Raw genomic sequence first — 13,868 nt, 5'->3', positions numbered from 1 at the left:
ATAATAATTTTATAATAAAGTTTTTAAAAAATAACATTAGATGAAAATTGTAAGAAAACAAGAATTTACCTTACCACAAACATGACTATGTTAAACCGAATTTATGAATAAAGCTGAAGTCATGGTAAAGAATGTGTTTTGAGGTAACAATTAAAAATGCACAATTGCACATGGTATTTTCACGTCCAATCAGTAAATAAATATAAAAATTACATAACATAGATTTGTGGTTTGAATCCATAGAAATACAGTGATTTAAGTGTAGGGGTGCATGGTTTTAATTTATTGAATAACCTCTCATCCGGAATTCTCATAAGTAGAGAATGAAGCTTCCAATTCCCATCCTTAAATTAATATTCTTGTACTATAATGATAATAATATTTGAATAAAGTCTTTTTTAATAATCATCATAATAAAAAAAACAAACATAATCTTAAAATATATAATTTTTACAAATAATAGATAATTAATATGTATTTATTCATAATAATATTTTTCTTTAGTATATTTTGATTTTTTAAAGACAAGAAAAACAAATTTTCATTTCTTTTAACTCTTATTTTTATTCTCTTTATCTTTTATGATAGTAATTATGATTTAGAGAATACTTTAATATGAAGAAGATCTTATTTAATAGTTATCTTTAAAAATTATTTCAATTAAACCTACCATTCATTTACCGCTTAGTCTATAATTAATTAATTATTTATTTATTTATTTATTTATTAATCTCTAATAAGTCACATCTTTTTCACATGATATATATTAAATTTTACACACTAATACTTGAGACCTAGGTTAAATATGAAGTTAACCTAATCATTAATTAGATCATGATTATAAATTTCGATAAATTTAATTCAAGCTAAACTCAAGATTCATGAATCTGCGTATCAACGTAGTAACATTACATAACGTGTATCCGCAAAAAAAAAAAATAAAAAAAATTACACTACGTATAACGAGTAAAATTAAACTTCCTACAACAATTAGCAGATAATAGTAGGTAAGAGGAAAGAAGGAACAGCATTAACTTTCACGTGGATTTCACAACTAAAACCTTTTAGTTTCATTGCCCATCATTAATAATTTCAATTTTTAAATATTTTTGAGTCCATTACCCGAACAACTCATATTTAAAAATAATAAATGCTAATATTTTTATTTTATTTTTAGATATATATATATATATATATATATATATATTATTGAAATAGGTATAATCACTATAAACAATAAATTTTTTTCTAAAATTATTCTAAGCATCTGCAAATTTAATACTCGAACCTCAAATCTTTAATTAATTTTCTATGACAATTGATCCAAACTTTTGATGGCTAATAATGCTAATATAACCTTTTTTTTATTTTATACCTTTTGTTTTAATTTTTAAAAATGTTACCTCAGGTACATGTGCAAGCACGGATACATGTTTCACCTAACACATATACAACGCGGGGTGAGAAGCGTTGTTCAAATCCAGTCACAAAGAGACACCCCCGAAATCCGTGGGTGAGGGTATCAATGTCCCCGAAGTGAAAACATAGTAAAAAAAAAAAAAAAACGAAAGAGAAAAATGAACAACTTGTGTGCGTTAAGGTTTTAGCGGTGGTGTGTTTGTGTGTGTTATATGTCTTCAAGTGTCGTGCATGCATTTTATGCATCTGTTGCTTTGCATGCACACACACTCTCTCTTTCCTCTCTCTCTCTTTCTCTCTCATCACTTTCTCTCTCTACAGACACACACGCCTCGTTTTCTCTCTCTAAAACCCCAGGTCAAATTTCCATTGCCTTACGCTGATTTGAGTGATTTCTCTCTGTTTTTCTTCGTTGCTTTGCTTCTCTTCTTCTTCAGCTAAGTGCTAATGTAAGATGCGTGTGGTTCTTGAGATTTGAGGTGATAGATTTGATAGCTAGCACTGCAAAGTTGGGTTCTCTTTCGTTCATGTGAACGACCCATTTGTTGTTTTTCATTTGGGGTGAGATAAAGGTTGGTTTTTTGGTTCTGGGGTTTTGTTTTTTTACTACCCTTTGGTTTTTCCCCTTTGTGAATCTTGAAACTTTGTGCATGGGTATGTATGGACTCTGGGTAATTTTAGTGTGTGATAGGTCTAAATTTTTTGTTGTTGTGGTTTTTGGTTTAGGGTTTTTGATTTTGATTTGGGTTTTGGATTGTGTGTATTTGGCAGTGGAATTTTGCAATTTGGATTAATGGGTTCCGACATTTGCGTTGTGAATGGTTCGTGCACTCACGAATGGAGAAAGGGGTGGCCTCTGCGATCTGGTGGATTCGCTCAACTATGCTGCAAGTGCGGGTAAATTTGAGTCCTTTTGCTTTGAATTTCGTCGATTCGTTTGTTTTGGGGGGATTGGATGTTGCAAAGGGTAGTTTTGGGGATTATGATTTTGGGACACGTTCATATTGATTCTGTTTTCAAAATCAGAGATCTTTTTGGGTTTTGATTTTGATGTAATTAATCTCGTGGGGGGTTCCAATTGTAATTTTAAGGTTTGGTCTTATTTTTATTTTCCCTTCCCGTGATTTTCTGGTTTTAAGTGTGTGTGTAATATTAAGGAACAAGTGGCATTGGCGTGAATAAGAATAGCATTAAGTGCCCAATTCAGAGGATAATAATATTTATATTTATAGTACGTAAAACTATTTACTAATTCTATGACCATATGAAATTGTTGTTGATTGAGGGCGAGGATCAATGTAGCTAGATTGGGAAATATTTATAGAGAATGACTTGGCTAGGGTGTTCTGGTCACAAGGATTGTGAAATGAGAATTCTTAATTGTTATAGTAAAAAATAAATTATATATTTTTTAATTTTTATTTCATAATATAATTTTGTTGACCAATGTTTTGGCCTATTTCTGTGATGCTAGATTTATGGAGGAGTGGAAGGGTGACATCCTTGACCGGTTGTAAGTGGCATAATGTTGTAATTTAGATATACTAATGTGGCAAATATCTTGTTTTTCTCCTTAATGTAATTGCAATAAAGGCTTGATTGATTCATTCTCAATATTTTATTATAGTTCTACTATTCTAGCCTAGGTTTTAAATTGTGGCTGTGGTTTTGTTGCAATCCTTGACATTGCTGGAAATTGCAAGTAAATGTGGCTGATGCAGCCACAATACGGATGTGGTGAACCCCAAAACCTTGACATTGCGTCCAAATTGTGGCCACAGACCGTTTTTAAAACCACGATTCTAGCATAACTCTTTAAGTTGGTAATCCTGGTCGTAGGTGTTATTGTTTACGATAAAAAAACATTTATTTTATCCCTCATAATGATGAGGATTTTTTGATTCGTGTGATGTACTTATACTTATGTATATATATCTAACTGACTCTATTTAGTGTAAGTTTTAGTAAATGTTTCTTACACTTATATTTTTTATGGTATAATTTCATAAAATTCTAGCTAGCTGCTGCAGTTTTGATGCCATGTTTCTTGCTTCTCATGTGAAGTACCTTTTCTCTCTTTAATGATGCATCCTGCTCCTTGACAGAGTTGAGTGTAAATGGTAATCGATAATTTGAAAATCAGATTTTCCTATGATTATTGATTAATAAGTTGTGTCCTTATTTTTTTTAAATGCTTATATTTTGTTTAAAAAAAAAATATTTTCCTATGATTATTGATCAACTCCACACTTTTCTCTGCAAAGTGCACCTTCCACTTTTGACTAAGGATATTTTTCCTATAAAAATTTCACCAACTTAAATCAATCTTAGGTTTAGTTTTCTTATTGAAGTTTTCTCTAGGTGATGTGATATTTTTTTCTCTCTGCTCATTTCTTCCCTCTGTTATACCTTTTGGCAACCTTGCCAGTTGCCGTGCATTTTGATTAGTAATAATTCATTTATTGATTCTTTATATTTACCACTTGGAAATCCTTAACATGTCTTCCACATGCTTTAGATCTGCCTACGAGAATTCAGTTTTCTGTAATAAATTCCACCGCCAACAAACTGGTTGGAGGGAGTGTAACTTTTGCAACAAGGTAAAGTGATAATTTATTTTAATATAAATTCTATTTTAGGTATTCTCTTTCTCTCCTTTGGTCATCGAAGTCAATTTGATTTGGTTTGGCAGCCTATCCACAGTGGATGCATAGTATCTAGATCTTTGTTCGGGTATCTTGACTTTGGTGGCATAGGTTGTGTCAGCTGTGTAAATACTACCCAACTTAGTATGGTAAGTTTAATCTGGATATTTTCCAGCTTAAATTTTGGTTTCACCTAGTAATTATTTATTGTTATTATCTGTTTAATGGAATAGGTTTTACATTGTCTCATTTGTTGCTAAATCTTGTTTCTGGAATCTCACTTTTTAATCATTGTTGTCTAAATTTTCATTACATCATCGAATGGAATATTGGTATCTAGTATTAGTTTTTTGTGAGTTGTGGCTGTTTGTTATAGAAGACGCAGAGATGATAATGTCAATAGTCCAATATTAGTGATATACTATTGTCTCTTAGAATATGTAATTAAAATGGTTGCCTGCTACTTAAATGTGTAGCTTTTTGGTTTTTTGTATTATGTTTTTATGTGGCTTTTAAATGTATGGGATGGATATCTATTCACAAGCGGTGGCATTACTTCAGCAATGATTGATTAATTGTGCTTTCTCTGTTATTGTACAAGTATCCATATGTCTGACGCCGTACTTTTGGCTCATCATCTGTATGGAGTGCATGATATGCTTCTGATATGAAAGATTCCTATATGAAAATGATCATTAGAAAGACCTCAATCTTTGGGTATAGAATATTTTTCTAATTTTGTTCAGCATATTGTTGCTGCTTGCTTGTTGGTTCTTTTTAGTGATCCTGTGCCTTGGTATTCTATTAGTGCAGTTATTTGACACATGTAGTTGGCTAGAATTTAGAAGACGGTTGACTTAGGTGTACTTTTTTATTATTCTCTGACAAGGTTTCATGGGTTCCTTTGGTGTTTTTCTGCAGATGAGGAATACTGAAAATCCAAATGTGTCAGTTTCGTCAATAAAAAATAATGCGAGTGATCGGCATTCTGCTCATTTTGATGGAAGACTGCTTGTGGGTGGTGTTGATGAAGGAAAACTTATGCAATTCTGCAAAATTATTGAAGCTAGTGAATCCAGCCACTGGAATCATGCTCAAAGTGATGGCATAATTGCACATCATGGGCAAAACAACCAAGAAGCCAAGTGTTCATTCAGGGAAGGGGACATTGGATTTTCAAATGTGAGGAAACCATCCGTTCAGTCATTGACATTTGCTACGTTAGAAAATAATAGGTCAACATGGGAGATTAAAAACATGCATGAATCAAATGCACAGCCATCTTTCAGTATGTATCTGGGAAATGCATCAGGGAACGACTCCGTCCCACCTTCTGCTGGAGAGGCTGTAGAAGGAAGACTCGAGGGAAAAACATCTCCTCCCTTTCAAAGATCTCGCCCTATATGTCCTAAACCATTGAAGAGTGGGCTTACCATGAATGTGGAGACAGATAAAGGTGCAATTTCTCAATCACGTGTTGCTCGGCCACCTGCAGATGGCAGGGGCAAGAATCAGTTACTTCCCCGATATTGGCCGAGGATTACTGATCAAGAGCTGGAGCGATTGGCTGGAGAGTATCCTTTATATTTTTTTTTGGGTTGTCTTGAACATATATAATTGACTCTGATTGTATAAAGTTGGTTTATCAGTAGTTTCCCTTAATGTGTGATAACAGTTTGAAATCCACTGTAGTGCCATTATTTGAGAAGGTGTTGAGTGCCAGTGACGCAGGTCGAATTGGCCGTCTTGTTCTCCCAAAAGCCTGTGCTGAGGTATTTTTTGGAGTTTGATTTTCTTTGAATTTGTAATACAATCTCTTCACCATGTAATTGCTGAACATCATACAAACTGGCATGTGAATTGCAGGCATATTTTCCTCCTATTTCACAATCTGAAGGTGTTCCTTTGCGAATGCAAGATGTGAAGGGGAATGAGTGGACATTTCAGTTCAGATTTTGGCCTAATAACAACAGCAGGATGTATGTATTGGAGGGTGTGACCCCTTGCATACAGGCCATGCAATTATGTGCTGGTGATACTGGTATGAATCAAGTTAGGGAAAAAACCTTGCACATACCTATTGCATTGCAATTTTGAACTTGAATTTTTATTTATATCAAATTTTATATGAAATGTGTGTTTTTGTAGTAATATATCATTTTATATTTTCTATTATCCCAAAAAAAACATCTTGTAGCTTTTTTTTTTCTTTTTAATTTGTAATCGTAGTTACATATAACCCTTAGATGGGGCTAGTTGTGTGTTACAAATATTATTCCAATGATCTTTTCAAGACAAATAGAAGAATTCATGCCTTTTAGAATTGATATCTTGACATAATTTATTGGTTACTATGTAGGGTCAAACTTCAGATATTCTTTGAGGCTAATATGTCTTGCAAATCTGAAGCTACTATTCTTTTATATGATGCTTTTATGCAGTAACATTTAGTCGGATAGATCCTGGAGGCAAACTAGTTATGGGTTTCAGAAAAGCATCAAATTCTACAGATACACAGGTTGTGATACAATTTCCATTTTACCATGTGTGGCCTCTTCTTTGAATAATACATCTTTATTATTATTATTATTTCTGTTGGTGAATATGATAAATGGCTATTGTTTAAACAGGATGCCTCCACATCTGCACAATCTAATTCAGCAAAGGGAACCATCTCTTCTGGTACTGAGAATCTGCCATCAGGAAGTAATCATGCCAATCTTCTCCATTCATTGACAGGGAATGTTGAAACTCACTTAAATGGACATACAGAACATCTGCACTTGGGTACTGGAACTGCTGGATTGCTTAAAACTGAAAATAATGAGATGACAAACAGCAGTTCACCACAACAACAAATTTCGGTTTTAGAGAAGAAGAGGACTCGCAATATTGGGCCTAAAAGTAAGAGGTTGCTAATTGATAATGAAGATGCCATGGAGTTGAAACTTACATGGGAAGAAGCACAAGATTTGCTTCGTCCTCCTCCTAGTGTCAAGCCAAACATTGTCACAATTGAGGACCAAGTATTCGAAGAATATGATGTAAGTGAAACCGTATCAATTCAGTCCATATTTATATTTGGTAGGTTAGCTATTATGAGGTTAATTGGAATGATGTAGTTTGGAGAATCTTGTTCAACTTTCTTTGCCCTGGCTAATCTATGTCATGTATATGCTTCATTTCATTTAGGAACCCCCTGTTTTTGGAAAGAGAACTATATTCAGTGCCTGTTCATCTGGGTAAGAATCCAATTTTTTTGCTTATTTGGCATTGTATTTCGTACAGTAGGATGTCTTAACTGGTTACTACTTGTTTATCACTTGGAGTTAGTCTTTACTGTGAATTTGTTCATCCAGCTGATAAGTTTGGTATTTTCCTGGATGGCTTAATTACTATTTTGATCCTCTAATTTATTTTTAAAGTTCAATTTAATCCTTTTATTATAAAAGGCTCAATTATGTCCTCAAATTTTTAAAAGTGTTTCTATTAGGTCCTTTTATTTTAGAAGTTTCAATTAGGTCCCTTATTTTATAAAATGGGTTCGTCCTATTTAAAATCAAATTTGATATATTTTATTTTGTAGTAGATGGAAGAAAAATGGGACCAAATTGAACCAGATTTAAAAGTTAGAGAACCTAATTGAACTTTTTAGTAATAAGAGGATCAAATTGAACTTAAAAAAGAAATTAGAAAACCAAAATAGTAATTAAGCCTTTCCTGGATCCATGTCTGCCGATGCAAGAATTTTATATCATAATCAGGCATTAGATCTTAGTTATTCTCCACAAGAGCATTTGGACTTGTCATATTGATGTTAGCAAATTTTTAACTTGTTATCCAGGGGGAAGGAACAATGGGCTCAGTGTGATGATTGCTCTAAATGGCGAAAGCTGCCCGTTGATGCTCTTCTTCCTCCCAAGTGGACATGTTCTGAAAATGTTTGGGATTCAAGCAGGTGCTCCAATGTTATTTTAAGACCACTTCATTATATGAGATAGTGATAAAATAATTTACAATTCTTATTGTGGGCATTCTTTTTTAAGGTGTTCATGCTCTGTGCCGGAGGAGTTAAGTTCAAAGGAATTAGAAAATCTTCTGAAAACCAACAAAGGTGTGATCTTGATATCCGTGTTTTGTATAAACTCTGTGTCTGTCATGTTTGGGATATGGCTGAGGTTGATGTTGCTGTACAATTGATTGAATTTAAAAAATGTATGACGTGTCTATGCAAGCTCTGCATTCATAACATCATCTGGATGTGTTGAATGATGTTAGCATTGATATAATCCTACCCCCGGTGGCCCTTTACATAAAATTCAAAGAGTGCATTTTTTTCATTTTAATTATAAAAAACATGACTCATTTTTAGATGTATTAATTGCCAATTTCCTTTTATATCTTTGATTTATTGGGAAGTCTATTAATGTGATATTCACTCATTTCCCATGCAAGTGGATGCATTCATTAGCCCATTAACAATACAAGCCGCATTCATTGGTGATAAAGATCATCTCGAATTATGACTAGTTCATTAAATATAACCACTACTTAAACTGTTTTAATATTATTATATTTTTGAAATAAATTTAAATTTATGACTTTACTAATTAAAATTAACTAAATATATTTTTATTGGCCTTGATGAGTTAGTTATTTGTTTTATATAAAGAACCGGAGGTAATTCTTATCAAATTCTATTCTTAGATTCCATTTGTGGTTTTACATATTAGTTGCTAGGCTTTTATAACCTTGTCTGTTTTGGGTGAAGTCTTTCATGTTTCACACCATGTTTGTAGTGGCTACTTTGGTGGTGGAAATCTCAATTGCTATTTATACTGCAGTTTTATTTCCAAAACCAAAATGAGTTCTTTGCTGTCACTCTGTTCCTTCCCTTTGATCTAGCTGATTGGACTATGACTGTTGTATTCTATTTTTCTTGGATGGTTAACATAATAATTCCTGAATCTTTCTGCTATGCTTAATGCTTCACAGATTTTAAAAAGCGGCGAATTGCAGAAAGCAGCAAGTCAATCCAAGAACACGAGGCTTCTGGCCTGGATGCCCTTGCCAGTGCAGCTGTCCTTGGAGAAAATCTTGTTGACACTGCCGAGTCATCAGCTGGAGCCACCACCAAACATCCTAGACACCGTCCCGGCTGCTCTTGCATCGTATGCATTCAGCCACCAAGTGGAAAGGGGAGGCATAAGCCAACCTGTACGTGCAACGTGTGCATGACCGTGAAGCGCCGGTTCAAAACCCTCATGCTAAGGAAGAAGAAACGGCAATCTGAACGCGAAGCAGATACTGCCCAAAAAGACCAAACTCTCCTGAAAGATGAGCCGGATACCAACGGAGCACCGAGGGACGATACAAGTCGGTTGGAGAAAGAGGTGGGACTAAACAAAAGTCAACATCAGGTGGGTGAGTCCAGTACTGGACAGATCGATCTGAATTCTCATCCCAACCGCGAAGACATGCAAGTGGAAACCACAGGACTTAACATGTCTAGTCATCTTGAACCAGCAACAAACCATACAGTAGGAGAATTTATGGACAAAAATGACCTAAGAAGAAGCTTCAATAATGAAGTGCAGACTGGTCAGAATTCTTCTTTGCACACTCCTCCTCAATCTAGTGGAGAAGGTCAGAGATACTTCTCTGATGGAAGATGCTTTGCATCCATTGTGTGGAACCAGGAAAGAAAGGATGAGGTACATAGTCAACCCAATCAGAGTCAAAACAATCTTTCTTAACAATTTAGTTATTTATTTTAATATTCAAACCTTTTTTTGTTTCTTTACTGGAATTTTTTATGATATTTCTCCTTACTTGCACTCGCAAAAGTATATATTTTTCCTTCTTTTTCAAAGGGGTGGTCAAAGATAGTTCGTTCTCATAAAAAAAATAATGTAATTTTTTGTATCGTTTGTCTTTGAAGTTTTTATTTATTTATTTTTATTTTTCATGGAAGTGGGTCGTGCACATTTCTTTCTTTGACAATGTATTTGTTTGTCGGTTATATGAATGAAACATAGGAAAAAGTTTACATTTTGCTTGGTGTATGTTGAGTGAGGAGTGAAGATTATACTTCAGTAACGGTACAGTTTAGTTGTAGTAACATGTAATTTCTTATAATTATAATAGTAAATTACACCGATTCTCTCGAGGTTTGTTTTTATTATACTTATATCCTTAGGTTTTTTAACTCTACTGAAAACCCCATAATTTTTGGGTTTTTGTTACATCGACTCCCCCTCTTTAAGTGTAAAAGTTTTGTACCAACCCCTCTTAGGGACCTCTAAGGGGACTCAAAATAATGTAAAAAAATGGAGGAATATCATATGTAATACGAGCAAATCTCAGAAAGACTTCATGTAATTTACTCTAATTATAATTATCTTGGGATCCATAGCTACTTAGGGCAAATTAGTCTTATTCTAAAACTGTTAAAATCTTCATTATTTTCAACTAATAAAAGAATATATAGGAAAATATTAAAGGAGCCCTCATTGTCATTTATAATTCCTTATCAATCAGATGGCAGCAACAGAGAGAGAGTTGGTTTTTGGAAACCTCCTGCACAACAGTTTGATTCGTGATACTATGAGTAGGGTGTTGCTAGGTGCACCCAGCATTATTGTTGGTGCACCCAACATTCTAACAAAATGATAAAATTGTCCTTGCTTGTTTTTCCTCGTACGAATCAAGGTGATCCATACGTTGAACCGTAAGATGCTTACGGATCACCTTGATCCGTAAGAGGAAAAACAATAATTTATTAATTATATTTTTAAAGATATTTATTTTATAATATAATTTATACAAATATTTATTTTATTAATTATATTAAATTTATAAATATTGATTTATTATAAATAATTAATTTTTTATTTGAGATTCTTGTAATTGAAAATGATTATGCAATACATGAATTCAAATAGTACATTAACTTCAACATAGTCGAACGAAATTAAATTTGCATCAAATACTACAACTAACTCATGCTAATTTTGCGATAAGGACAACTCGTCTTCCATTTGCGGTACAGGTTTACTGAAAACAACTAAAATTTCTATTGACCCAATCTTTTTTCAGTAGTTAGACTCAATGAGCACCTTCATCACGTCCTCGTTGGTTTTGAGTTCAATTATTTCAAATTTTATAACTTTTTCTGAATACTCATGGTGACATGGTTTCCGAAAAAACAATCGCCTTACCATTTGTGTTTCACCAACACCATAAGGGGGAATCCCACGAGGCGCAACTTGCTTGATCAAATCCTTCAGTTCATCCATGGTACATCCGGTGGGAATGTCAAAGTTTTTGGGATTTTTTTTCTGTGAACGAGTAACCAACAAACTCATTTTGGCGTGACATGTTCCACCTCCCATTGTAATATAGCAGGGCATCATGAGTAGGGGTCATAGTAGTTTCAAGTAAGTTTAAAATACCATCTGGGGTTCTAGCAATGCTACATAATAACTCAATCGGACCAACAAACGAAAATTCATGATTACACATTAACATTGTGTTAACATCAGCATCATCTTTCAGTTGCATACATTGAAACCGAAATTGATTACCTGCATACGTGAAAGGCTGCCGGTAGTAAATTTCATCCAAAAATTGCTTGTCGGTTAGCTTAAGGGTATTGTGTATTCTGGTTTTTAACGTTTGAAAATCACACCCGTTAGGTACTCGAATGGGAACTGGAGTGGAAGCTTGGAAGGAAACACCACTGTCGTTGTGAACAATGGATCCATTTGGAAAAATAAAACCTAATGTGGAGTTCACAACTGTCTGACTGCTTGTGTCTCCCAAGAATGCCATAGTTTTTTGTAAGACTTGGGTTGATACTGATACTTGTGCTTTCTTACAAGGTTAGGTTGTGCCATATATATAGATGAGTTTTAATATCAGTGCTGCATTTTTTAAAGATTGAAAATACGCATGCACATGCTTTCTGTATGTGTTGTCAACTACACGAATGACATGACATGCTTTAGCTTGCATCAGATCTGCATGTGTAGTCATGCTGTGCAAGGTCCTTTCACGCGCTTTATGTTAATGCAGACAACAATTTATCATACACGATTTTCCACAATGTGTAGTCAACTCAGACAACGATATATCATACATGCTTTTTTAGAATTAAGTAATAATTTTGTTGTGGACGTAACAAATAAATTACATGTTCAAAACGATCAGCCATTTATAAATTACATGTTCAATCATCATTTATGTCAACATAGTCTCTTTTGAACATCACGAAGCTCTTGTAATGCTGCATTTTGCTAATATATGGATTTGGCCATGACTTCGCCTGCGGATGACAATTGCTAGACCATAACAATGATACAGGCGGTAAGGGACAACGTTATTTTAAATAAACCTGTTGTGTATGCGAAAAAAATGTTAACTCAATCCTACAAAACTCATTGCATAATCATAAAAAAAACACTTCATATCTACAATGTACCTCAACAAAATGATTGTCATATACATGATCGATACAAATTATACGATGCAATGAAGAATTTGCCAGCGGTTGACTTCTAAGGGGAAAGAATGTCATGCTTTGTTGTTTAGACAAGGATACAACAATTACGTTATACCTTGATGCAATGACATGTTCCATGTCCGTTATATCCATCCACTTATCCGTTGTCACATGAATAAAACAAATATACACGTCAAACTTAATTTCAAACTAAAGTCTTAAAAATCAAATACATAAATTACATACCTTGGTTAACCCATCAACAAGTAGTGACATCCTTAATTCCTCAAATCTCTCCGTGTCACCAAAGAGCTTGATATAATCTTCTGAGAAATTGGCAAGTTCTTTAAGCAGATGGTTGCGGACCACCGACCAAGAGTCTTGACCAATACCTAATAAACCGGCAACCGACCGGTATCCATAGTTACCATCACCTTTGACATCAACAATCTTATCAATGAAGTCGTGCATAAATGGCTGAAACTGGTCCAACATGGGCATCATTGTTCTTCGATTCGGTTGCTCAGAGGATGATGCAGTACGCCTCATCGACAAATTGCTATTTTGTTGTGATTCAAAGGCATCTACATACTCTCAGTAAGATGGATCACGCTTTGTTGACCTTGGGTTCCTGCTCGTAGTTTTCTTCGGTGCCCCCTTTGTGTTAACCTTTGCTGGAGGAGGACACATTGAATTCTGATCAGGGTGTGCAATTTCCCAAAGTTTACTTCTTAGAGTAAACTTGCCACAAACATCAAGTTCTTCAAATTTTTGGTATATTGTTTCCATTACGTCCTTGATGTCCACCTCGGGCTCAGATAACCCTTGGTCTGAAAAACTGAGTCTCCTCTAGAACATATGGATTGAATCAAGTGGGATGCAACCACCAACATATTTGGATAGCTCACAAGCACATGGAAGACCAAGCGTGGTTCTCACCACGCAACCACAACTTGAGGGATTCTTGCCAGCATAGTGAACACGCTCTAATTCAGCAGCAATCTGATTTAAAGCATACCTTGAAACCATTCCAAGCAGCCTCCTGTATAAGGTTTTTTGGAACACATGTCCAACGACATGTGTACTTGTTTCAAATGATGCTTTAATCTGTGTGTGCTGCAACGTAATCATGTTGTTCATGGCATCCCACACACTGCATAAGTCTCCAATGCTATTTTGTAACAGTCTTTTTAAAGACGAGTGAGCAGATTCAACCCTACATTTCAAATACACAAATAAAAATAAACATATACAATAATACAATTTCATAAATTTTTCAACATTAATAGAAATAGTTGAAC

At 34.3% G+C, this 13,868-nt stretch overlaps 1 protein-coding gene across 3 annotated transcripts; it reads left to right on the top strand.

The window, feature by feature from the left end:
- Positions 1 to 1,591: 1,591 nt before the first annotated feature.
- On the top strand, positions 1,592 to 10,118 carry LOC114376195 (B3 domain-containing transcription repressor VAL1-like). 3 transcript variants are annotated; one of them, XM_028334171.1, is made up of 14 exons: positions 1,592 to 1,776; positions 2,191 to 2,316; positions 2,894 to 2,932; positions 3,938 to 4,019; positions 4,112 to 4,213; positions 4,986 to 5,638; positions 5,740 to 5,836; positions 5,931 to 6,105; positions 6,506 to 6,582; positions 6,695 to 7,108; positions 7,257 to 7,306; positions 7,909 to 8,022; positions 8,111 to 8,178; positions 9,060 to 10,118. In XM_028334171.1, exons 2-14 carry the CDS (start codon positions 2,213 to 2,215, stop codon positions 9,818 to 9,820), a joined length of 2,736 nt encoding a protein of 911 aa, XP_028189972.1. In that variant the 5' UTR covers positions 1,592 to 1,776; positions 2,191 to 2,212; the 3' UTR covers positions 9,821 to 10,118. The 3 variants fall into 3 exon arrangements, with proteins under 3 accessions (XP_028189972.1, XP_028189971.1, XP_028189970.1); XM_028334170.1 differs by having other exon boundaries at positions 1,592 to 1,980; XM_028334169.1 differs by having other exon boundaries at positions 1,593 to 1,991.
- Positions 10,119 to 13,868: the final 3,750 nt, after the last annotated feature.

This window comes from Glycine soja, chromosome 11 (assembly GCF_004193775.1).
Source record: "Glycine soja cultivar W05 chromosome 11, ASM419377v2, whole genome shotgun sequence".
Taxonomy (NCBI): Eukaryota; Viridiplantae; Streptophyta; class Magnoliopsida; order Fabales; family Fabaceae; genus Glycine; species Glycine soja.
This window is presented reverse-complemented; position numbering and strand designations above follow the sequence as displayed.

What these genes read in the sequence shown, in the direction of transcription:
- LOC114376195 (XM_028334171.1), top strand. Translation starts at nt 2,213, where the DNA reads ATGGGTTCCGACATTTGCGTTGTGAATGGTTCGTGCACTCACGAATGG. An exon ending in CAACTATGCTGCAAGTGCGG is followed by an intron (nt 2,317 to 2,893) that starts GTAAATTTGAGT and finishes CTGTGATGCTAG; the next exon opens with ATTTATGGAGGAGTGGAAGG. An exon ending in AGTGTAACTTTTGCAACAAG is followed by an intron (nt 4,020 to 4,111) that starts GTAAAGTGATAA and finishes TTGGTTTGGCAG; the next exon opens with CCTATCCACAGTGGATGCAT.